At 38.1% G+C, this 26,361-nt stretch overlaps 2 protein-coding genes across 11 annotated transcripts in view; one reads left to right on the forward strand and one right to left on the reverse strand.

The window, feature by feature from the left end:
- zgc:66433 (uncharacterized protein LOC321250 homolog) overlaps positions 1–20,282 on the forward strand; it is a 28,523-nt gene extending 8,241 nt beyond the window's left edge. For 3 of the 9 annotated variants that reach the window (XM_060885940.1, XM_060885938.1, XM_060885936.1), the window contains 12 exons: positions 2,936–3,018; positions 6,092–6,269; positions 8,616–8,748; positions 9,951–10,109; positions 11,941–12,006; positions 14,766–14,921; positions 15,183–15,294; positions 15,388–15,767; positions 15,896–17,234; positions 17,367–17,497; positions 19,089–19,176; positions 19,655–20,280. In XM_060885940.1, coding sequence (XP_060741923.1) covers positions 2,952–3,018; positions 6,092–6,269; positions 8,616–8,748; positions 9,951–10,109; positions 11,941–12,006; positions 14,766–14,921; positions 15,183–15,294; positions 15,388–15,767; positions 15,896–17,234; positions 17,367–17,497; positions 19,089–19,176; positions 19,655–19,818 — 2,973 coding nt within the window. In that variant the 5' untranslated portion in view covers positions 2,936–2,951 and the 3' untranslated portion in view covers positions 19,819–20,280. Of the gene's footprint in view, positions 1–181; positions 239–1,895; positions 2,089–2,935; positions 3,019–6,091; positions 6,270–8,615; positions 8,749–9,950; positions 10,110–11,940; positions 12,007–14,765; positions 14,922–15,182; positions 15,295–15,387; positions 15,768–15,895; positions 17,235–17,366; positions 17,498–19,088; positions 19,177–19,654 lie in introns of those variants that run through there. The other 6 variants (XM_060885934.1, XM_060885933.1, XM_060885935.1 and 3 more) reach the window with 5 other exon arrangements.
- A 924-nt stretch (positions 20,283–21,206) lies between these two features.
- si:dkey-74k8.3 (uncharacterized) lies at positions 21,207–26,039 on the reverse strand. 2 transcript variants are annotated; one of them, XM_060885943.1, is made up of 4 exons: positions 25,790–26,039; positions 25,271–25,705; positions 23,278–23,380; positions 21,207–21,994 (listed from the first exon to the last, which is right to left on the reverse strand). In XM_060885943.1, exons 2-4 carry the CDS (start codon positions 25,487–25,489, stop codon positions 21,624–21,626), a joined length of 693 nt encoding a protein of 230 aa, XP_060741926.1. In that variant the 5' UTR covers positions 25,490–25,705; positions 25,790–26,039; the 3' UTR covers positions 21,207–21,623. The 2 variants fall into 2 exon arrangements, with proteins under 2 accessions (XP_060741926.1, XP_060741925.1); XM_060885942.1 differs by having other exon boundaries at positions 25,271–26,039.
- Positions 26,040–26,361: the final 322 nt, after the last annotated feature.

Here is a 26,361-nt window from a genome sequence, read left to right on the forward strand (position 1 = left end):
ACAAAATATTTTATAATATTTTCTAGTTTTCGCTGTTTGTCATCTTAACAATAATACTAAAATCTTCTTGTTCACTAACACGATTAACAGTTGTATGATCTTCTCCTCTTCCCTTCCTTAATATTCTTTCCAATATTTTTCTTTCTTTCTTTCCTTTCCTTCATTCCTCTGACTCCATGAGATAAGAGATGAAACGGCGGACATCATCACCCATCTCTAGCACTGGAGGCCCTCCAAGGTCAGTGCACTAGCTGCTGCTGCAGAGAAACAAGCTGTTACGTGATTCTGAGGGACAACATCTTTTGTTCAGTCATGGGAACGCACACGCAGATACTCGGAAAATGTCTTAAGCTAAAAAAAAAATGCTGAGGGACATGTAAAAGGAACATCTGCGAATGCAGGATGGAGTCATGCTCTTGCGGACGTTCGCTTAATGTTTTGATCATGAGCACTATCTGCTGTTATGAGGAAACAAGGCCATCGGTGTGAAAACTAGTGATCTTTATCCTAGCCATAAGTATCCCATTCCAGCACTAACATTCCAGATTGCGCTATGGATTCTTGCTCGAGGTGACTCGGACCATTTTAGGAATAAACGTTTTTTTTTTTGATTTAGTGATTTGGACCTAAGAATTGCTGTTGAAATCGTAAAGACTGTTAACAATGTTCACAAGATTGATTATAAGATCTGGACTTCAGCCTGTTTGATAATGTTTATTCTTCAGATTTAGGATTGGGGCAGTTTTTTTATCCTGTATTATCATTATTTTGGCTACAAGCAAATGTGAGATGAAGGACACGCAACAGTGCTTGAGGAAAAGCTTAGGAAGGTGCATCGATATGTAGTTCATTGGCCTTTTTTTTGTTCACATAACACCAATGCCCATCTGTGAAGCAGACCTTTCAGGCATTTAATCTCAGATGGTGAGTAAATAAAAAGTGATGCTATCTTCAGGGTATAATTTGTTCTTTTGTTCTGGGTTCAGTTTTGTTTATCCCAAACTTTTGATTCTGAAATGCTCAAAAATCAGAGAACTACATCAGATCTTTGACCAGCACAAAAGGGCAACCATTAGTCGCTTCTTATCTGATGGCTGAGTAAATAGTCTAAAGAGGCCAGACTGGAATTTTTTCACTCATTCAACATGCCTCGTTTTGCGAATTGCAACTGTGTCATGGATAAATCTGCAAATAGAAAAATACAGCCTTGATGTATTTGGCAGCATATCAGAAAATGTTGTGTGAGACATAACGCATGGCTTGTAAGCTTGACGTTCTCTTAAACTTACTTCAGTGACGTTGAAAGTAGTAATGGTGGTAATAATCAACCGAAAGGACAAAGGCTTAAATATTTTAAAATGTTTCTTGCAAATGTTCTGGTTCAACTTGGTAATAAACATGTCAGATCTGATAACGGTGTTTGCTTAAGGGGTGAAACTTGCTTCTGTTGCTGACTCAGCCTGGTATATTTACTAGATAAACACTTCAGATGTGCCAGAGCTATAGCAGAGCTATCACCAGCCAGCAGGCATGCTTTTGTTGGTTTAAACACATGACCTTTTGTTTTCCGTTGCTCTTTCCTTAAAATGATTCCGTCTCTGGCAAGCAGCACGCTGACCACCTTACCGGGTATGGATACTGGAGCCGATATTGGTCAGAAACCCTTAATCGAAGGCACCATCACAGTCATGGACAACACAGAGTATTGGATCAGTACCTGGTATCTGATAGTGTTAAAGGCGCTGATTGGGATCACAGCGAATTTTGGAAAATGGGAAGAGATCCTCTTAGTTTCTTACTCTGGACCATCTAGTGTGCAGTAATCTGAACCATAAGCCAGGAACCAAGAGCCATAAATAAGGAGTGTAAAAGAAAATACAGCAACTCTAACCAAAATAATAGGACTGTTGGGTTAGTGTGATGGCATGTCATACTGTACAGGATGTGGGTGGATGGAAGCAACCATTGGATTTCCTGTTAGGAGATGATTGAGAAGGAGGGTGGAGTGAAGATGATATTTTCTGAGATCATTTCCATAACTGACAATGGACATATGAATAGACGTGACACGGCATGCAGACTCTTTAGGTAACATTCATGGGTTTACAACTAGATTGTAGCCTAGTAATCGTACGGAAACCTGGAAAATAATGCGACACAGTGTGGAATAAATAAGTATTCATTATTATTCTAGGGATAGGACGGAAGTGATACCATTTCTCCCTTCGGTCAGGAAATCATCTGTGCGAATGCATCCCTGCTTTAAGAAGCCATGTGTAGACATGTCAAGCAGTGCTGCAAATTGTCTTCACATCCTGTCTGGCTTTTCCTGTCACCGGCTACGCTGACAGCTTCCTCGTGCAGGACTGCACTGGAGGATCTCCATCGTGAGCTTAATTAGGATCAGCCCCTGAACCTCCCTCCAGTCTAAATCATTAGGTTTCGGATATACATGATGTTCTCAGCTGATCAGGAATAGGCAACACAAGGCTGCTGAACATGTGTTACTGTTTGGTGAGGTTGGGTTTTGCAGTCTGTAATCTGTAAGGGGCAGCATCTGCTTATCAGGGCCATGAGTTTGTGCCAAGGTCTGGGTGGTGTTAAACCTCTACTATCAGTTTAGTCACACTGTTGTAATGGGCAGTTAGAGCATGACATAAGGATAGGCTTAAAGTGTCTCTATCTTTGTGTGAGACTATTTTCTTGTTTCCTTCTATTTATCTGGGTAGATTGTCTGGAATTGTGTTCCCTATTTGAGACTTTTTTGCATTAACTTTGAGGCAATAAAAACAAAGTACACAAAGGTGTTTCCAAATATGTAAATTCAAACCTCTGGTTTCTTCCAAGCCACGTTTCTTTGCTCATGAAATACTTAATAAACAGCGTTTATAGAGAGAGTTTTATAAATGATGTCGTATTTTACTTTGCATTTCAGCAGTGATTGTGGCATCATGGCTTCAGGATCTGCAGACGCCCCCGCAGCCCCTGAGTCATCAGATGCACCAGAGGAGTGTCCAGGTAATTTCTTTCAACGTGTAACTTCATCCAAAACTGTTTAAACTGATAACTGGAAAAACCTTACCCAATTCATTTACTCACTAATAACCTACTCTGAAAACAATTAGCACATGAATCATTCATAAACTGAGGATTACATCGAGCTCAGTATTTAGAGAATACGCACAGGGTACTTGTTCTCACTGGCAGGAAGTCAAGTAGTTAGAGACAAAGGCAGAGTGTTGTTTTTTTATTTTTTTCATCTCCCACAAGAATAAGCTTTCTGCTGGCCAACTCTTGACCCTTTTCTCCAGGGTAGTGTGGGAACACGGAAGTCCCAGACTACTAGCGTCAGATACATCAGAGTTTGTGTGCAGGCATGGTTTAGGAATTTCTAACAGAATGGCCAACTCTGTAGAGGCAAGCAATCACAGGTCTAAAGCAGCGGAATAAATTTCAGGTCACGATTAAGAGTCAGTGTCTGGGTGGTTTGGCAGCAGTCCATGCAATTGCTTTGTTTATGTAGACTGAATAGTATGGAGTCGGCAAATCATTAATCGGGGTCTTTCAGAAGCCTCGGAATAGTTGCAGGATTGTCCATGTGTCCTTATACATATATACACATGACACCTTAATGTAATCTACTTTATAAAAATAAACAAGAAGAAAGACTTATAAGGAAGCTGTAGTTTACTATTTGTAGACTTTACTCGTGTTTTTAGTTACTTGCTAGACTTTTTTTACATTGTTATCTACAAAGGGCTGTTGTCAGGGATCACAAGTTTAATTCCCAGCAATGTCACATCCTGTGGCTAGGAGCCAAGTGAACACAACTGGCCATGATGTCTGTGTGGGAGGGATGTTATACTCTCACTGTCTCTTGCCTAGCCAATCACCATGTCTGGGAGCTCATGTATGCATGTTCCTTCCTTTGACACTGCATGAGCAGCCACTCATAATGATGCCTTCACCTTCCCCAGTTGGTAGAATGATCCAGGGGAGCTAGATGGTGGGTAGGATTTGGCAGGTGAATAAATTGGGTGTAAATTTGGAGGAAAAAAAAATCTGGCAGAAGATTATAGTAAAACACTACATGCTATCACACATTCCTGAGCGCATACACACTTCCACAACTCCTTCCTTGTAAGCATGTATGCTCACAAAGTCTGTCCCTATAAGGCCATTTATAGTGTTTATTCTAGAATAAGTAGATGATTGATCATTGAGGATGGAAGATAGAGCACTCATTCTTTGTCTGTTGTTTACTGCTGTTAGACAGGCCACAGCTGGATACTGCAGACTTTGCCAACATGACTGCATCATGTGATGAGAGACAGAGTAAACAAAAGTCAGAATAAAAAGGGAACTCTATTAGAAAAACACTATTTACTGCATATTCCTTAAGTTATTACGTGCTGTGCGTGATTACGACAGACCATAATTTCAACATGTTTGGAAAGGAAGCCTAAGGGGAGTTGCTGAACTTGTTTTTTAATAAACGTTTATGTAAAGCAGTTTTTCTTAATGCCTCAGTCAAATATGTTTGTAAATTAGTTTCAAAATTTGTATAATTCTTATCTTCTGAAATAGTTATGTCAATGTAACCGAAGACCTCTTGTGTGTTTTAATGCCTACACTCACTGGTAGCATGAAAAGGCTGTCTGAAGAGAAAATTCATCAAAATGATTGTTTGTATTATTCGGACATGTGCCAAAGTTCACTGAAGCATTCCTCTGAGATTAGTGAAGTGAGTTTAACTCACAGTGCTGAGAATATGGGAAAGTCCTGACATTTTATCCACTCGTCTTCAGTGAACAGTTTACCCTGATCAGGGTTTCCGTGGTTACAGAGCTTATACCAGGAACATCGGGTGTGTTGCGGGAATACACCATGAGTGGGATGCCAGTCTGCAAAGTGCATCGCACACACACACACATACACACACACACATTTACACATTCTCTCACACGTGCGCACACACACACACACACACACACACACAAATAGTTGCACACTCATTCACACTTAGTGGGAATTTAACATAACCAGTCCAACTACCCACATATTATTGGGAGGTGGGGGGAAATTGACGAACCTGCAGGAAACCCACATCAAAGCAACAGACTAAATAATTCGAACATCCATATGACAATATTCGTAATCAAAAATTATTTCATTATGTTAATGAAATCCCTGTAAGTTTCATGTCCAGTTCCTTATACTCTTAATGATCATTAATGAAATGATGTTGATTAGGGTCTTGGTGAGGTATCTAGCATTTAATTACAGCTCCTGTTTACACAGCAATGTATCTATGCATCAAGTACAGGAGAGACCCACCCACTATTAAATGTCCCCATGTGTCCTATGATTGTCTACGTTTTATTTTAAAACACTTTCAAAAAGTTTTGACATTTAAGGACTAACCTTTGTGATGAATAACACATTGTTTTGGTATAAGGGTAAAAACCACTGGTTAAGTAACTCATTTACTTCAGAATGTAAACGTGAGAAAGTAAACCAAGCAAAGCTCCAGGAAGGCGATCGGAAAATGTTCGGACTTAACGCTGAGTGATAACCTGTAGAAACTTAATATCTCGCCTGGTAATAGTGTTTTAGCTTTGAGCTCCAGTGGCTTTCGGTGTCTTCATATCACAGTAGGCAAAGAAGTCCATTTTATCACAAGAAATGTTCCATCAGTTATGAAAAAAACATTAGGTTTTAATAAAGAGGTGAAAAGACATGGTTAACCACTAACTACTATTATCAGCACTGTTTAACACTACAGCATTGTGTTTAAAAAAAAACTTCGTATTTTGTTTTGTAGCTACGGTATTTGATCCTCTTACAAACAGCATGTGAGGAAAAAGTGCTGGTTTCCTTGATTTGGCTTTCTCTGTGTTCTTTCAGACCATGACAAATGGATTCCAATAACATTTCAGAATATTGACATTGAGCGATTGACCCAGTAGGTTTCCGAAATTCAAGAATTCGTACAATTTAGCATTTTATACAACATACCAGAACATTGATGGAATGTGCGTTCCTGTAAAATCATCATCCAGATGTTGTAAATAATGCTTTTTTTTTCCAGGTGGAAAAAAGAAATCCAAGTTTCAGACGTTTAAGAACTTTTTTGCAAAGAAGAAGAAGAAAGAGGCTACAGGTCCAGTGGCAGAGAGCGAAATCCAGTTGAAATCCAGTCAGTCCATTGAAGATGTTAACGTTCCTGAGCCGACTTCCATCCACACCGACAAAGACAGTGACTGCAGGTAGGATTAATAGAAAGTATTAAATAAATTGGTTTAAAATAAGTAGACAGACGGGTGCTATCTGTTTTTGGTGACAATAGAAATGTATGCTAGTTGTCTCCATTTTAATTATTCCCAGTTGTGCTGTTGTTCCCTGTAGCTGGACCTTCCCTCATGAAAGCCATAAATCCTGAGTGTAATAGCTAACACATTCTGGAATGCTGGGTGATTTCTTTAATAAAATGTTGTAATGTCTGTGGGGACAAAATGGAAAGTCGGACTAGCCGAAAGCAAACTGTAGCATTCGGGATTCCTATATCTGTGGTTTACACAATAAAATATTTAGCTTAAAGTTAGCTAGCTTGCTAGTGACCTTGGCTGCAAATAACTAGCATGATGGCATTTAGTATGCGATCATACCTGGTCAAAAGTTATAATTACATCAAAATTTGATGTAATATATGAGTTAATTAACAGTAAACCTGACTACATTAATTGCATTATTCTTGCTGGAGACCTCTGCTACTAGGTTACCTAATTTAAGATAGCTAAAGATTGTAAACAACATGGGCTATAAAACACACTGTTTAATGTAATCAGTCACACTTTTGTAGTTTGGTTTTAATTCCCTGGACTACAATAACTAATTTAATAGCAAGTAATGTATATTCTGAAGTGAAATAGCTACTTGTGGTGAGGTAACATGAGCAAACAGTGAACTATATACTTTAAAGTTTACAGCTTGCTAGCTGAGCTATTGTTACAAAATAAGTGGCTCTTTATTTTCTTTGTGTAATGCTATTTTCACTTCATTACAAACAGATTAGCATGATTTAAAATCACAAAATTTGTTATCTCTAAATTTGATTGCTGTATTTGGCAGGATTTTGAGGCACCATGCAGTGTGTTGTGTTTTAATTTGCACATTTGGCTAAAAACAGCTGGAGTTGAGGCCTCCTGTAGTGCGTTGTCTTTATACTGTATATTGCATAAGTAATGTGGTATTGACTTTGCTCTCTCTCTCTCTCTCTCTCTCTCTCTCTCTCGCTTGCCTCAGCAACACAAAAAGTTATTAAAACTATTTATTCTGCACACACCAAAACATCAATTACATATCAAGTAGATATCAGAGCACAGATTAGCGAGAGCTTTATACATTTCCTCCTAACTGGAATTGGATTTAGATGCGCTGCTGTTTTCAAAATGCCCCCAGTTTTATTTCTGTACCGAGTTCAGACATGTTGCAGGAAATTAGCCAAGATTTCCCTTGGCATGATCAGCAATGTAATAAACACAGAGGCAAAGTGCAGATATACAAAGAATCCAGCAGGAGGAATTGGGGAGAATGTGCATCACATCGCACACACTAAATACACGTTAGGCCAAAAAGGCATGGATTATACACACATCATAACTCATGCTTACGATAACAAGTTTAAACTTTCAGTCATTTACGATACAAGGGATCTGTACTGCAACAACTGATTTAGTATTTGATTATGCAACTTAAAGGAACATTCCAAAAAAAAAATTCTAAACTTTTCTGTGCAGTGAAAAGAACAGATTCCCGTTAAACCGCTGAATTCTCAGTTATGATTGGTCAGAAGGTGTTTTTGATGGTTTTTTAAGCTATAATTCAAGTGATAGAGTTGTATTAATGCACTCATCCTAACTTATCATTTCTTTTAATATTAAGCTATTAATATTATTATTAGATCAGGTTTAATAATAACAGAAGCTAATAAGTAGTGCAAGAAATGTTATTTAATGATGTAAAATTTAGAATCATGGATAGGGCAAGATTTATATGAGTCTTTATATGAGTCTTCAGTGTCGAATAAAAATTGTCACCCTGGGTGGAAAGCAAAAATGAATAAAAAATCGTTATATTGTCGGCAGCTAGCTGTGGTGCAAGATAAAGAAAATCCTTCAGGAGATGTTGTTATTGCTAAATAATTATATTCTGGTTGATGACAGTAATGCCAGGCCCATTGTGGATTATTTTCCTATACCAACATGTCACACATTTCTTAATTCTTACACAATACATGTTTTGCAGAACAATTTCAGGACTTATTCAGTGTGTTGTTTGTGGATTAGGCTCGTTGTGTCTCTTATATAGAAAGTTCCAGGGAGGACAATTTGTGGATTGTTTCACCAAAGTTAGCTTTCATTGTGATTTGAATCAGCAGGATTTTTTCTGTGCATGTATTTCAAAGGAAATCGTTAGAATTTTTAGGTTGAAAAAAATTAATCTGAGCTGTACTTATTTATTCTGCTTTAATTGTATATAGGTTTATGTCCAAATGTTTAAACAGTACTTTTATAAAAAAATTCCCTTTCATGCATCTTCCTTTTTTCCCATAGTTCCAATATCAACGTAGGAAGCAAAGCCTTGTCAAAGGACAGTGTCTTCACCTCTGATCCACCCTCTCCTGAGACAAATGAAGCCCTTCAGTCCTCACATGACAGCATTCATGGCAAAGTCAAATCCTTACAGGTATTACAAAAACTTTCTATTTACTACTTTTGGCATTGTATATAAATCTTTCTACTTCTTACTCGGCGATTCCTGTTTGAAAGCGTATGTATAGTAGGAATCGAAGGCTCAGCTGTGTATCTCTTCTATCATCTTGATCACTTTAATTAACAATCGAGTTGGTACATCATAGAGTCTTCTTATAAAATATATAAAGTCTGAACGTAAACCTCTGGACAAAGCAGGCGACGTTCAACACATAAAGTCTCATTCATTCACAGCGCCTTTCAATGCTTCAATGCCACAGTTAAGACTAAAATCTTTACATCCAGTTTTCTTCCTTTTCACTTTTAGTGCCAGATACAGTTCAAAACAAAATGTTATCAAGTGATAGATTTTCCAGGCCTCCACACACACTTTGTTACCTGGATCTGTAACATTCACAATGGTTTTTTTTTTTTTTTTTTTTTTTAAAACAAAAGTCATGAGAGAAGAATTTTACTACTTGTGTACACTAATACCTCAGTCTCCACCATGTCTGCTGACTTTGGGAGAAATGTAACTTTATTATTCGTATCGTGGTTTGGTTCTGTCTGAAATTTATGCCACACTGACATACACTATCATCATTGAGCCATAAATGTTGACAGGGTGCAGTGATGGTATTCAGCTAAGATGTTCAGCTTTTTTAGCAATGTCTGGTGTTAATTATAAAACATAATGTATTATAAGTTCTAAGCATAACAAACTTCCACATTATTTAGGTATTATATCATGTGTTGTTGCATTTTATAGAAATTATTATTATTATTGTTATTATTATTGTTATTAATTATAATAATAACAATAATAATAACAATAATAATAATAACAATAATAATAATAACAATAATAATAATAATAATAATAATAATAACAATACACCAAGTATACAATCATTTACAAAGCATTTGTAAGCTTTAAGTAAGGTGAGGTATATTTTACATTTATATTTAATTATATATAATTATAAGGCCTTTTATATATGTAAAATGATATATTTATTGTTAATGTTTTCTTACACTATAGTATATACAATACATATAGTACATAAAATATCACATTCTTAATCTGTAATGCATCAAGTGTAATGGATTTAAGGAAGGAATTATAACAAGGTTCTTAATGCTTTATGAACGCACATGCTCAAAACATGCTTTTTTACATTAATGTTTGCTATGCAGATGCAGCTGAAACAGGCGATCAGACTTGGCTCTCCTCCAGCGGTGATCTCCATAAAGAAGAGTGAGGACGGAGGGGTGGTTTCAGAGGATGATGGTCTGCCCTGCAGTCCCCCAGAGTACTCCACAATCCACACCGTGCTCCCAACTTCCTCTCAGAGGGTATGACTCGGTGCTTCCTGTTTCCTGCTTGACTTCCGAAATAATTTTGAAACCATAGGATCTTTAAAAACAAAAAGTGGTGTCCAAAATAAAGTCAGGAACCAACGGGAATGTGTTGGACAACATGTACAAATACACGAGGCTGAGAAAATGCACAGAGAATCTTAGAGAAAGTAGTGCATAATTTGTGAATAATAAATACGAAATTAACTATTAATTATAATAGTTAATTTAATTATTAATAGTTATTAATAGTTAATTTAATAATCGAAATTAATTATATGAAGCGAGTGCAGGCAGGTTGGAGTGGGTGGAGAAAGGTGTCAGGAGTTCTGTGTGATAGGAAAATATCAGCAAGAATCAAGGGGAAGGTGTACAGGACAGTGGTGAGACCGGCCGTGCTGTATGGTTTAGAGACAGTGTCACTGAAGAAGAGACAGGAGTCAGAGCTTGAGGTAGCCGAACTGAAGATGTTGAGGTTCTCTTTGGGTGTGACAAGACTGGACAGGATTAGGAACGAGTACATCAGAGGGACAGCTCATGTTGGACTTTTGGGGGACAAAGTTAGGGAGGGCAGATTAAGATGGTTTGGACATGTTCAGAGGAGGGAGAGTGAGTATATTGGTAGGAGAATGTTGGACATGGAGCTGCCAGGCAGGAGGCAAAGAGGAAGGCCAAAGAGGAGGTATATGGATGTAATTAATGAGGATTTGAAGCTAGTGGGTGCAAGTGTTGAGGATGCAGAAGATAGGGTTAGGTGGAGAGAGATGATTCGCTGTGGCGACCCCTGAAGGGAAAAGCCGAAAGAAGAAGAAATACGAAATTAACTATTTGTAGCTTTTTGTTGGTTTCTGACTTGAACACCATGTATACAGTGCTGGGCTTTTTCTTATTAAAATGCAGAAGGAAGCAAGTTACAAGTTACTTCAGGCTGCATCGACATCGTAGCATGAGAAATTTGTAAAAGTATGTGTAAAGATAATTTGTAGTATTTCTCAGTCTCTCACCAGAGTTCTGTGATTTACAATCTTAATCAGACATCAGTGAGCAGTCATGAGTCAGTTAGAAGGATAGCATCAGACATTACTGGGCATGACTGTGGAGACGGGAAGCTCCCTGCCGAGTTGTCTAAACGGATTAATCCTGCTGCTTGTCCTCAGTCGGATTTAATTAACACTGTCTGTCTCTGTCTCGTCTCTCCGTTCCGAGCCTCCATGCATAGGACTCTTTGTCTCAGTCCATCACTAAAACACGAAACAGGAGACAACTCTATATCCGTCCAGAGCAGCACAGCATTGCTTCCTGCTGCATGTATACTAGTCTTTAGAGTCAAGGTTTCAAGTCAAGTGAAGTCAAGAAACTTTTATTGTCATTTCAACCATATATAGCAGATGCAGTACATAGAGAAATGAGACAACGATTCTCCAGGACCATGGTGCTACATAGAACAAAGACACCGAACTAAGGACTTAAAAAAGTTAGACCACCATGAGTACTTGTGGAGACTCTATAAAAATTCCTATGTAAATATGTAGACTGGAATTCTTCAGATTCAAAATCAGATTATTTTGTACATGTAAACACGTTCAATTATTAAAGAATCGGAGTGAATTGCATAGTTGGGATCTAAACACCAGCTCAAACTTCTGAAAAGTATAGACAATTCTAGAAATGAAAATCAGTTTGCTCCAAAAATGATCTGATTGGAGTGAACGACAGCCAACTTATTGGACAACTCTCATCATCCACTCATTAAATCTGTATTTAGACTAAAACTACTATGAAAGGAAAAACCATATGAGTAGTTAATCTCTCGTGTTTCTCTGTCCAGTCGTCAGGTGTGGTCCAGAGGAGTGGCTCTCTTAGTCTGGAGGGATCAGACAGCGATGACGACCAGGTAACACACTCCGTACACACTCTTTTCAAATGTACCCATTCTGAATAGGAATATCTTGGATTATCATTGTAAAGAACAAGAAGATTCAGTGGCCATCTGATATTTTAAGTCATTTTAGGGATGCTTTGAAATTTTTAGCAGAACATTTTCAAAGCTGCTAAAAAAAAAAAAAACAAGCAGTAGGTATACATGAATGAACTGGAATTCATTGCCTTAACTTTCTGTGTGCAAAGTCTCATTAAGCACCAGTTTTCAGCATGGATTATACTGAATTTAAAATTTCTTGGATGGGAATTTTCTTTTGGTTGCAAGATCTAGCTACAAAACCATATATGGATGTAGTGTACACACACAGACGTATGTATATGTATATATATATATACGTGTGTGTAACATTCTCAGCCTCTCAATGAGCCAGCTAAAGGCTATTTAGTCAGCTCAACTGCCTTGTGTACACACCACACACACACACACACACACACCGTATTGACTCTGAGAAGAAGAATCCAGGTTTTAAATCCTGTTGTTATGTGGTTAATGACTGCAGCTCAATGTGGGAAATAACAAGGCAGTGACAATGTGCTGGAGACGTACAGGAGGACAAAGTCAGGCATCTTAAATGGATCAGATAAGAAGTTTGAAGCAGCTGGACAAGGTTCCTGTATCTAGGGTTTGTGTGCGTGTTGTGTTCCTTTGATATTTTGGAATCGCATTAAATATTATTTTATAGCTGTTCTCCAAGCTGAGGTAATTTTTTGTTAGAAGTGTAGATTTTTAATATATAGATCAATCAAAATATATAGAATAATACAATGGCAATGTTTTACAGGTTGCATTTTTGTCTAATTAACTTTACAAGAGAAGAAAAGAGAAGCTGGTGAGGGAACGATATTGTATAGCTGTGATATAACCATATATCATTTTATACTATATTTCGTAAGCGACACAAGGAAACTAACAATTAAAACTGTAAAATTGGCAAATTGTTGTAGTATGGAATGAAAACGACTTGTCAAATAATTATCCAAGGGAAATAATCCACTTTAGAGTGGTAACAAACATACATTATTGTATATATGGGACGAAACCTAACCTCATTTATATCTGACTCATCTAAGAAAATGCCTCAAAATATTTTAATCGCTTTCACATTTCTTCAAATCTATTTTAGTGACCTGGTGTGTCCTCAGTATCCACTACCACAGTTAATCAGGCTATGAATTCTTGATCTGACTGTAATGACGGGTCTTTCTGTAGGATTCATCATCTGTTGCTTCACTTCAGAGGTTCTCTTCAAAGTTGTGGTGCGGTCTGAACTCGCATTCTGGTGGCTCATCTTGGCAGTATTTCTGTCTGCGAGAAAAGGGTTATTACAGTATACAGAGGCTGCCAGGCTGAACCCCGGGCCACGGCACAAACACACTTATAGCCTGCAGCCACATGACACTCATGATCTCCATATACACAAAGAAGAAAGAGAGCACACTGATTTTTCTTCCCTTAGGATTTCCAAAGTTAAAACAACTTCTTAAAACGAATCTGAAAAACTGTGTGTGAAACAGTTTTGCTTTTAAAGATCTGCACGGTTTGATCTTAATCTAAACACTCCATGGGAAAATTTCTCTTCAGTTCTTAAATTATTGGTTTGTTTGAAATTGTTTAATGGTCAGATGTTCAGTATTTGTATATTTTCTTGTACCACTCGCTTCTTATTTCTCTTTTCCTTTTCTGGTTGTAAATATGTAACACAATAAGCTCTCATGCTTCGTCATTTGTGTATTTCCAAGAACATCTGCAACAATAGCAGTAGGAACTCAGCATGAAATTTTAATAGCGCCGTCTGCTGTACCGGCGCTCTGACGAATTCGTCTCGCGGTGGCTCGCGGTACAAGAGCTTCTAAACTTCGATATCTTTTCTTTACGTTTAATATGTTGTGGTGTTAAATAAATCGATGCTGATAAACTGTGTGCATATCTGAAATTTCTGAAAAAGGAATTGCTATTATTTAGTGATCTGAAGGGAATACATAACCCTTGTTCAGTCGTTCTTTTACAAAGTAAAAGAAAAAAAATGAAAACATTGTCTATTAAAACGCTATCTGTGTTTTTGGTGATGAAAACACTTGCTTATATGTAGCCTTGATAAGGAACCCACCACTGCTCAAGCAATATATTATAAAAGCTGTTTGTTTATAGGGTCAAGTGAAAACCCATCTATTAAAAAAACGCATATCAGCTTTCTTGCCATTGGTGATGTCAGAGAACAAAAATGTTGCCCCTCACCCCGACTGTTGATCCAACTGGAAAGAACTTTTCGTGGTTTTTTTTTCTTTTGTTTTCAAAAAAAGGAAATTACTTTAGACACCCGTCTGAGTTGTCTAAGCTGAGAGGAAAAAGACTAGTTGGGTTTGGGATTTCTGACTATCTGTAGTACATTTAGATCCTTTTAAAAAAAATAAATAAAGGAGAGATATTCTTAAGAGAACAAGGCCATTAAGCATGTTGCTAATCTGTTTCTCCGGTGCTTAAGTGCAGGAAGGAAAGTTGTGAATATATTCCCAATAGTAGGGCAAATGAAAGGGCAGTTATTGAAGGAGGAAGGATATGTTGAGTAAAAGTGTGTCTAATATTCAAACATGATCTTAAAGTTTCTGGGTAAAAAGATCAACTTCCCCTTTCTTCATTAAAACCGTGTTAGGCTACATTGCTGGTTATCCATAAAAGTGACAGACATGCAAGTTTTTTATGTCCTTATGTAGATGTCTGGGGCTTCATCGAGACCAGGTACCCCACAAACATCTATTCCTGTGGACTTCAGCGAGCCAGCCAGCTCCCTCTCCTGCCTGGACTGTTCTGCTGCCCACCATCGCATTGCTGTCAAATCCAGAGCCTGTGCTAAAAGGAAGCCTGCTAGTGTGAGAAATTCTTAACACTCGCTCACTTTTCTGGGTCATACTGGGATCTTGTTTATATAGATTTAGACCCTTCTCAGTTTGTAGAGTTGCTGGAAAGCATTTTTGGACTGTTTTCAAACCTACCACAGAGATTTGTATTTACATATTAGAAATTAGCCAAGTAGTTTGAATGAATTAGGTGTACAGACGTTGATATTTAGGCTTCGTGTGACAGGTTTTACTGGGACACTTTAAACAAGCGAGCACTTTGATTGTATTTAGAGGGAGATGTTACAACCCAAGAAAAGAGACCTGAGAGAAAGAGTACTGCTTAGAGACACAGAGGACAAACTGAGAGCTGCAAGAACAAGCACAGGAGAGGAAGAGAATCAAGGTACTTGAATCACATTTATTTCTTTACTTAAAAAAACACACTTTAATTCTAATAACACTATAATATTTTGTATCCGGAAATATTTGTACACAGATGAAGAGGAGATCAATGAAGTCCAGCACGACTTTCCATTAAGAGCATCTGTATCAGCCGAGGATGAGGAGGATCTTCTCAAAGATCTGCCAGCATCTTCTCAAAGATCATCTACAACAACTTCCGGCTCAGTTGAGGCTTTTGAGGATGACGAATGTGTTCCTGACAAAGATCAGGTCACCAGCTCTGGGATCTTAGAATCCTCCTGGGAGAACCCAGTAACACTGGAGCTCCAGACTGATGACTTTCTGCTGGATGGAGGATGTGAGGTTGTCACTAAAGAGCAGGGTTCGCTGCTGGAAGAAGTGCTGAGTTCCCTGAGGGGCCCGCTTGTGTCAGGCCTGGTGCTGGAATCCGTGGCTACAACTGAACATATGGAGGTTGGAATTTAATATTTGAGGGGAATAAACTCTTTGTGAAGTTTAAAAATAAATGCTTTGTATTAAACTTGGTAAAAATGCTTGGTAAAAAAAATCTAACCTAACCATCTTGCCCTGTTGTACCGCAGGTTAAAGACACAGCAGGGAAAGACGTGCTAGTTAACCTGGATGCGGACGGTGCAACAGAACACCCTGACTCCACAGATCCGTTGTCAGTCCTGGATGACCAGTTACCTGTTGAAAACACTCTTTCTGAATCAGTCACACTTCTACAAGAGGCAGAGTATGTTGTACAGGAAGAAGAGGTGCCAGAGGAGCAAGAGTTTGCTGAGGAAGTCCACTTTGAAGAAGATCTGCGATTGCATGAGGGCAGTATTGAGAAAGAAGAGTATGAGATTGAGGAAGACCAGGACAACGGGAAAGACTTGAAGGAGGAAGTACCTGAAGATCAGGAGATAACGACTTGTGCTGTGGAGGAAGCAGTCATGGAGCAGGAGGATGGGGACACAGAAATGGAGGAAAATATGGATGAGGAAGAGAAGCAGGAGAATGAGGAAGAGGCCACAAAGGAAGCTGATCAAGAGGAAGAGATACTGATTGAAGACAACAAAAGCGAGAAAGATGTTGAGGAATTAAATGAAGAAGAAAAAGATGATGATGATGATGAAGATAATGATGATAAGACCAACTATCAGTCTTATCCATTAGAGGAAGAAGAACAAGAGATCAAATTAGACGCAGGCATTGAAATTGAAAGCTTCCATGAGAATGACGAAGGTAGTATCTTGGCATCAACAGAGGTTGTGAACCAGCCTGAGGATCTTATAGCACAGACGTGTATTGAGCAACCTCCTTTTGTGGTCATGACCTCTCTTGAGCTCAGTTTTCCCAAGAAAACCTCACCCCAGCCTAAGGAAACAGAGCATGTTCTTGAAATTTTGCAGCATGACGATCTGGAACAATGTGAAGATCAGTCCACAGAAAGTCTGCAGATCGATGATGAACATTTTGAGGATGTTGATCAAGGGGAAGTGCTGTCTGGGAGTCACCAGTCAAGCACCTCTGAAAGTGCGGTTGCTAAAGAATCGATTCAAGAGCTCTCATACTCTGTGGCAGATGATGAACCTGTATTCAATAAGTCCTTGAGAGGAGATCAGTCTTCTGTTTCCATGACAGCTGAGCAATCTGCCAGCCAAGAGGAGACTCCGAGTCTGCCATCATCACCACTCCAGAGGGAGATATCCCAAGCTGATCAGGACACAACCCCAGAGAACCCCTTTGGAGTCAGACTGAGAAAGACACCGGTTCTGCACCGCTATGGTTCAGAAGGAGAAACTCCAACTCCCAACACAGAGCATGTGGAGACACCAAAGTCACCGTTCTTAGAGCAACTTTCCAGGAAACCCATTTTGCCCAAGAAGCCCGATCAGGTGGCTGATGGTGTTGGTAAACCCAAAAGAAGCTCAGGTACCAACATTTAATTCAGTTATAAAATATATATCTGCACTCAATAATCATATAATAAATAACGATTAATTGTGTTGCCTTGTGAGTGCATAGCATTTATTAATGTGTTGTGTTGTGATGTGATATTTACAGATCTGGCTGGTAAAGCATCAGTAGAAAGCTCAGAGTCTCCAATCTGGATCTCTTTGGCCAGACAGAAGCAGAAGGTCTTCAAAGAGAACTCACTGGACGAATCACTGGGTGAGACCAAGGTCTTGACTCAGGTGAGCATTCTTAAATCCAAAGTTGGGATATGCGAAGAAAGAATTTCCTCTGTGCTTTAATGTATATGTGACAAAATACAGACTTTTATTTTGAAGTGCTTACTCTTAAAGGCAGGGTCTCTCCGATTTTTGAGAAATGCTTTAGAAAACTGAGTCGGGCCGATATTAAACAAAAATCAAAACAAAAATCAAAACAAACGTGTAGCCAATGAGCAGAAAGGGGCGGGGCTTGTCAATATGCGGCAGAGAGAGTGTTCATATTCACAGATTCGTGTTTCCCAAGTCAATGACTCCTGATCTAAACGCTGTTACTACACAAATAACACCTCTTTTCTATCGTAGTAATGTAGAGACGCAGCTACAACCGCGTTTTGTGTAGTAACAGCGTTTAGCTCAGGAGTTATTGACTCGGGAAATTCAACTTTACTTAAGACGCCGAGGTCACATTTTTCCTTCTCGATAGGTGAGGTAACGTTGGTTTTGCTTTGTTACATAGAACTAATATATGCCTTTGTCCTTTGCATGATTATGCTTGTGTGTCATTTTTGCTTGTTTGTTTATCTGCAATTATATTGTTCTTCCCTTCAGCTATGATAAAGACACATTTCTTTCCATTATTTGCCTGGGTTACGTATGTATGTGTGGGCGGAGCTATCAATACAGGGGTGGGACTCATTTGGGTTTGTTTTGGTGATTTCAAATGTCGACATTGGCTTTCAAAAATCTGAGACCCTGCCTTTAAGTGATCAAAGCACATGTAGTAGAATAGTGCAGAAGTAAATGACTTTGCCTCACTACACCAGCAAGCAGAGTTAAATCCTGTGCTACTGGGTAGGTTTATTCAGAGTTTTAAAAATGGACAAGGTTGGACAAAAAATAAAACAACTTGTAATACTGTATAACATTTCATTCACATTATGTACGGTCTTTAATGTAGAAAGTCAACGATTTGTCATCTTCGTGGTCCAGCAAAAGATGAGGCAGGCTCTCATTGTCAATCAGATTGCAAACATTAAGTAAAATCAGGGACATTCTGTGATTTAGAATTATAATGACGGTCCAGCAAAACTAGGATTGCTTAGTGTCCTTGTTCTAAATACACAACACATCTCTCTGTGACCGAAGCATAAGGAGGTGATAATAGATGGTACACTGGTGCTGATGAGGTATGTTTTAGTTTTGACCTGTCTGGAACGGAGAGCTTTTAATCCTTCAGATGTACAAAAGGTATAGAGACGTGTATTTGGACGACACCGCTTGTCTAACCCTGGCCTTAAAACTACAAGAATGAATGATCTGTATCTCTCATTGTGCTGGTTCTTCTTAATGCAACAGTCACAATTCCAGAGGGCATGTTGTAACCATGGAAATATGCAGTGCTCTTAAATCTTTTAATATCTTAAATCTTAAAAAAAAAAAAAAAAAAAAAAAAAAAAAAAAAGACGACGACGACAATATTTGTGTATTTATTTTTTCTGTTTGTATGATAAAATTGTTTATAGACATTATTTTACGTATAAATACTTGATGTTAAAAATACTTGACTTTGGAGAAAGATTTGTTTATTTCAATAAGCTTTTATGTTTTTTAGGAGGAATCTGACACAAAGGGTTTGTTGGATGATCTACCAGGTCCGGTTACCAAGGAGCAGCTAAAACCTGCCACTTCTCCAGTTAAAGGTATTCACATTGTTGCTTCAACTACTGTATAAACCTTATCAATATAGACTTTTTGAATGTGAATTTGTGGTTAGATTTTTTGTGTTTGGATCTAAAAGCACCCCACCGAACAATAGCTGCTAAAGCCTTTAATTTGGTTATGGGACAGCTTAGAGGACAACCTGGGAAAATGTATGACATGATAAACTAATGTGAATTTGATCCATCGATGTCCTCTAGTGGACAGTAGCTGTAGCTTCGGACTGTCAGCACGCTCATGCAAACATATGCCTCAGTGTTATGTGATACAGGTTTTATTACTCATTTTCAATGATTAATAATTCTGTACCTCACATGTACCTGTACATTTTAATTAAGAGTACATTTTTTTTGGTTCACATTTGATCTAATGTTTGTGTTTTTCGCTGGAATAGATTATAAACTGTCATACGTAACATACTGTACTGCGTGTATATATTAACATTGTTTTTGTTATCAGTGTCATGTTCTTTAGAGATATCCAAACCAGTGCTGGTGGAAAAGGAGAAAAGGAGCATCAGCCACTCAGTTCCAGCTCCTCTAACCCAGGATGAGCCTCCATGGCTGGCGCTGGCCAAGAAGAAAGCCAAAGCCTGGAGTGAAATGCCTCAGATTGTGCAGTAAAGACCAAGAAAACACCAGGCTCAAAGCTTCCTTCCAGGACATTTTGCACACACACAGAAATGAACTTATCCAGAATCTGAAATGTCTCTAGGTTTCTCATCTTTCTTTTTTTGCACACAAATACACACATCTACCCAGACTTCTAAAACGATTTAAGTAATATAATCAGAATTTGTGTCCCCATTCTAACATCCTTGGGCACTAATGGTTAAAAAAAGGACCAGTTTTAATTGTTAATGCAGTTAAAGTGGACTTTAATTAAACCTTCTTCTTTTCTGAAGAATTCGTTTCCATGCTCATTTTAATCAGTAATACATCATGTATAAATATCTTTACTTTTGTGCCCACGAAATGATCCGTTTCTTTTCGTAGTAAAGTAATTCTAAAGTAATTTTCGTATTTATTTATCTCATGTAATGTTTTATGCAGTGTTGTTCTATTTTTGTATTACCTTTACAGTTGTGTGTCTTGTACATAAAAAAAAAATGTAAAGAATACAAAATCTCCAGTTTGGTTGATTTTATTCCTTTTAAAAACTTTATCTTTACATGAGCTTGGGTTTGGTTATATGATATGAGTGTGTGTGTGTGTTGTACGTGTAAGTTAATGATTTTACACAAAGGAACAAAAAAAAAAAAAAGAAAAGATTTTGCATACAAAATTGTATGTAACATTTTCATTCTAATATCATTCCTGGGACGATATTAGAATGCTTTTATTTCTTTTATTATAGAAGTAAATGCTTTTATTATTAATAAATGAGCCAATCATTTTTAATCTGAAATGCCCCATACTATAATGTCTCTGTAAATGGACATTGTAATAATAATAATAACAACAATAATAATAATAAGTTCTAAGTCCTAAATTTATGTATAATTTAATTTAATTTATTTATTTATTTATTTCATCTGCTGTAATTTTTTTTTTATATCAACTCACTGTTGAATTCTTGAATCTGATTGGCCAGAAAGTGTTGATTATTTTTACACTACTATATTTTGGTCAGTAGACAAATCGCAGGTTTCTATTAACTCACTTGCTGTGATATACGTACATTATAAGTTCTTCAGAAGAAATTCTGGCAGAAGATCTACAAAAAAAGTCTGTGAGGAACAGTTTACTGTTGGAAGAAGTCTCCGGTATCATTACTGGCTAACAGGAAGAGGAAAAGCTCTTATGTTTTTGACATGAGAAGCTTCAAGACAGACAATGTTGTGGTTTGTCTGTAATAAGCTGCGTTCTTGTTTTGTTCATTTCAAGAGCAAAAGAAAAAGGCTTGCACAAGGAACGTCACAGAAAGTAACACAAATTAAACTAAACTGGCCTCCACTTCATATTACATCACACTGTTGTTGATTATTTTCCTATAACAGCATGTACTGAAATGATTTTTCTTAATTTATTATGTTTTTTTCCATTCCATAATAATCCCAATGACACAATAACAAATACTTTATGATGACATCACAGCTTCTTTCAGATCTATGCTTAAAGTAGAAATCATGTTGTCTTTCTACTGAGCTGAAAACATTAGTTTTTCGTGATTACACAGCGCATTACACAATCCATTTTAGACACTTATAAATGCAAACCTGTGAAGAGTTTGTGAGTTTGTACATTTTAGTTAAGAAGCACCTTTACAATACATGAACAAATAAAACAAAGCCAAGCAGAAAATGAAATAGATTTTAAAAAGTAACCCCAGAAATCTATTTATTCTTGTATATTATCTTATAATGTCTATTTAGTTCTCTTCTCCTTTCTTCCATCGCTCTCCATCTCCTCTAAGCACATCCCTTTATTTAATTTCTTATCACTGTGTTTCTGTTCTCCATCACTGCCACTCTGGCCTCCAGGTTCGTCAGTCGACTCTCCAGGCCGGTCAGGACTGTCCCGCTCTTCATGGTAGTGGCGACGCTCCACACAGCCATGAACATCACTAGCAGGAACAAACGCATGACCGTGGTGTCAGAGGAAACTTTTGGATCACTGATGATCCGAGTGAAGAGCCACACGACCACGATGACCTTCAGCATCCAGAATCCCCGCCGTAACAAAGTCACAGCTAAACGCAACACGGCGCACAGCAGCAAGTAACTAATCACCACCAGTAACGCCCACTTCGCTGCACCGGCTATGCCCACAGGGGTGAAGTGAGGGATGGATATAGGATCTGGAGAATCCAAAAAAGTAAAAAAAAAACCTAAATGAAATATTCCGTATCTCTGTTTTAAACTGATTTTGAGATGATTATAGAATTTCTGCTGCTTACAAGATTCAAGGATTTTTTTTAATGTTCAAAAGGCGAATCATTTAGATTCCTGAATTATTGTTAAAATGTTAAGATAAATACTAGAAGATTAGAATACTAGAATACACACTTACTCCATACTTACTGTGCTCTTAATTACCACAAATGTCATATTTTTACACAGAATTACATCTCTTGATTTTATTATCATTTCCTTTTGGCTTACCTGTATTATCATGTTACATTCTAAATTTAAATGACATTTACGTCTACAGCATTTGCCGGAGCTCTTTATCCAGAGCGACGTACAAAAGTGCTTTGACGTCTCTATTGATGAACACATCCAAACTGGTTCACAAGGTTGCAGACTAAGAAAAACACCAACAAAACAAATGCTGGTTTAAGTATTTGAGGAAGAGGTAAGTCTTTGGATGCCAATCATCTGTTCTGACCTCTGACCTTCCTATTTGTGTATTTTGTATTGTGTATCTGTTGATTGTTCTGTTCTTTGTAACAACAAGTGACAACAAGTGACGTGACATACGGCTAAGTACGGTGACCCATACTCAGAATTCGTTGTCTGCATTTAACCCATCCAAAGTGCACACACACAGCAGTGAACACACACACACACCGTGATAACACACACCGTGAACACACACACCGTGAACACACACACCGTGAACACACACACCGTGAACACACACACCGTGAACACACACACGCATTTTAAGAGCATTAAGAGCATTTTAAGAATGTGAATCTTTATGGGTGTGTTTTGGAGGTCCACTTTACAGCAGCACTTTACAGAAATGTTTTCGTAAAATTCACATATGTATGAAAGACACTTTATATTATGTTTAAAAAAAAGTATTCAAGTTTATCCGGTTTATTCGCCAATAGTAAGTGGACGGCATTCTTCTCTCTACGTTCATGCTTTCTCTCTCACTTTCTTACACTGAGATTACATTAGTACTTTCTTACACAAGTATGTACTCTGAACCTTCCTGGGTGTGTGTGGACTGCATTTGATTCACATTCAGTGAATTGAACTGTATTCACTTATATACTGTATATATATTGTATATATGTGTGTGTGTGTGTGTGTGTGTGTGTGTGTGAATCGCTTCTTTCTACACAAGAAACCTTTGAATCCTTATCTTCAACCAAACGTATTTATTTATTAAACAATCAAAACCACTCACCACCCATTCCAGTGGCACGCAGAATCTCAGCCACATAAACAGCGATGACGTTGAGGCCACCAGCAGCACCTTCTGCTACAAACTGCAGCACCATGTCCAAGAACTACCAGAAACAGAAAAAAGTGGGAGTGTAAGTCAGCGAGCGCTTGTAGGAGGCGTCAGATCAGATCTGACAGCATGGCGGAACAGAACTAGTGTGAATGAGAATGAAACTATCTTTATTTATTTACACAGATAACAGGAGCAGTGCTGCAGTACTTCAGTGATCATTAACCAGAACCCTGCTTTCCACATAATGAGCATTCAGAGGAGATGAGAAAAGCATCAGAGTTTGAATGTGTTGTGTAGATTATTAGAATCTAGATCCAATCAGGTTGTTTGATTGCTTAGTTTTGGACTGAAACTGCAAGGCTAATGTACACAGTACGCAGATCACAACATCCGTCTACTTTGAGTATATATTTGTGAATAAGGATTATCACAGCTTGTTTCATTAAAAAATAATAAATAAAAAAAGACTGGCACAGCAGGGAATATTACCTCAAAGCTTATTGCTTGATTCTGAGCTCAAAATTGCCCTTTTTCCATGTTATAGATTTCCTCCAGGTTCTCTGGTTTCCTCCATTCTCCAAACAATATGGTGGTACTGACTGAGAATTGTCAATCAAATCCAAATATACATGCTTATCCTTGTTTGTCATTTTATTAGGTACACCCTAACTCATCTTTCCAGGCTACCCTTCCTTTCATCCATAGACCAAACACAGCACTGCACCTGCGCTTACATAGTAGGCAGTATAAGGGTAAGGGAGTTATAAGGGAGTTATAAAGGCCTCAGTGTCACTATGGGATTGCATATACATCTAATAGTATATAAATTGCTGGGTTTGACAGTAAAAGTGGACACAGAAGTCAATGAGCTATACTCTGTATCTGTACATCTGCAGAAAGGGAGTGTCTCATAAGAAAGCCAAGAAGGCCAATACACGGTGTTTAAATCCTTCCGCAATGCTACTGTACATGTAGATACAATGCAGGTGAACTTGCTAAACCAGCAGCACAAGGTCACTGCGTTTAAAGTGTATTAAACCTGAAGAGAAAGCAATAAGCTGTATAAGAAAGATCCTTGTGTGCAGAAATGATACAATGATAGCTTCACATTCATATCACAAACATGCACTTGGCAACACACACACACACACACACACACACACACACACACTACAAGGTCAGCTGATTGCATACTACACAATAAAGCCACCTGATGTTTCAACTTGTTTAACCTCATACTGATTAGTTACATTATTGTTTTTTCCAAGGACAAGGATTTTGGCACAAAAGGAAGTACCAGGACTCTTGATATCACAATACATTACAATACATTTATTATCAGTGCAACTATAGTTCTTCAAGAAATCTACCATGCCAATGTCATTGCTTTACACCACCTAAATATCATGGCACCAGTGGTGGAAAAATTGCAGCCTGTCATTAGCAAAGTTATTGAATTTACTTATAAATTTCACTTGGGAAGTGGTGGCTCAACTGGTTAAGGCTCTGGGTTGTTGATCGGAGGATCGGGGTTCACTGCTGGGCCCTTGAGCAAGGCCCTCAACCCTCCCAGTTGTAATAAAGGATTCTATGCCCCGTTCTAAAAGAGATGTGGATTTGATGTCACTTGGTAAACCAAAGTCATGAGACATTGTTCAGTCACATGTTCCTGAATAGGAAATCTAAGTTGAAGGGGCGTTTTCTTTTGTTTTTCCTAGTCGGAACTCGGGTTACACCCTTTAGTCGAATGCAGCTTTAGCTTTCGATCTCCCAGTTAGTTAAAATGTGACAGGAGAGAGTTGGTAAAAGACCAATAAAAATAAATGAATAAAGAAATAAGAAAGAAAGAAATAAGAAAGAAATAAGAAAGAAATGGAGAAATGTTAAAGAATGAAAAGATATACTATAATCTTACCCATTTCAAGAATAAAAATTTACTTACTGTCAAACATTTTGTGGTTGTGTGGGCTCCGATTATCGAGTCCACATGGCGGCGTAGAATCTCCGCCACATCCGTCAGTCTGTAGCAGAATCTGTCTGTGTCCTGTCCTGGCAGCTTTCCCCCTTCACACCTCACTGTCAGCCCTGTGAGCACAATCAGCCCTACACCAAGTAACTTCTGCCAGACTGCCCTCTCAGTAAGACCAGCACAGGAAATCATCTTTAAACAAAGTCTCGTGTACAAACTGAACCAAGCAATAAAAGCGACTGAAACTCGACTTCCGAAATAGCAAGACTCTGTAACGTCATCTAACCACAAACCCGACCGTCAGGCTTCAAGTGTCATAAATCAGCACTTCCAAAATAAATCCAGATGACAAGAGAGACGATCTATTTCAGTGATGCAGATTGCATGTAGGAGCGTGTTCAGGTTTCACTGAAAAAAATAAAACAGCAGAAAATCGTATCGCAATCCGACGCGTCCATGCAAATCAGCTGGCATTGCATTATTTTTACTGACCTAATAACTTCATCGTAATCCTTTCCCTGGCTTTATTAGGTACTGAAGAAATTAAAGTGTTGCAATTAAAGATCACTAGGTTTAATTTTTTGTAAGAGAAACAGAAAACCTCACAGCAAATTATAGCCAAGACGCAAGGTTTTTTTGTTATATAAACACACACACACACAAAAAAAAAAAGGATAGAAAAATATGCATTCAAGTCTTAGTGGCTTAGTGAATTCTAGTTGTGCTTCTCTCACCTTTTGGCAAGTGTGCATGTAATGCAGGTTAAACCAGTTTACTTTCCAGTGGGGGGGAGTGAAGAGGACAAGAGAGGGACAAGAGAGCAAGGAGAAAAACACACTCTAATTTAAAGCATGTTGTTCCTGAACTGCTGCTTGTAACTGCCTGTGACAATAATTTACGTCACCATGTCCCAGATGGAGACTCTGGAATTGTGAGATCCTCATTGAAGAGCAGCCACAAGCTCAACAGAACAGTAAAGCATCGGATTCTCAATCTTGGGACGCCGTCTGAGATGTGGATGGTGTCTTGGCTTATACTAGATGAGAGATAAACTGTATAATAAC

The sequence above is a fragment of the Tachysurus vachellii genome, chromosome 13 (assembly GCF_030014155.1).
Source record: "Tachysurus vachellii isolate PV-2020 chromosome 13, HZAU_Pvac_v1, whole genome shotgun sequence".
NCBI lineage: Eukaryota > Metazoa > Chordata > Actinopteri > Siluriformes > Bagridae > Tachysurus > Tachysurus vachellii.

Bases quoted from the DNA above. Each gene is read 5' to 3' on its own strand.
- si:dkey-74k8.3 (XM_060885943.1), bottom strand. From the start codon at position 25,489: ATGATTTCCTGTGCTGGTCTTACTGAGAGGGCAGTCTGGCAGAAGTTA. The intron at 23,381-25,270 runs GTAAGTAAATTT...TGTTTCTGGTAG, and splicing joins CAACCACAAAATGTTTGACA to TTCTTGGACATGGTGCTGCA. The intron at 21,995-23,277 runs GTGAGTGGTTTT...TGGATTCTCCAG, and splicing joins GCGTGCCACTGGAATGGGTG to ATCCTATATCCATCCCTCAC.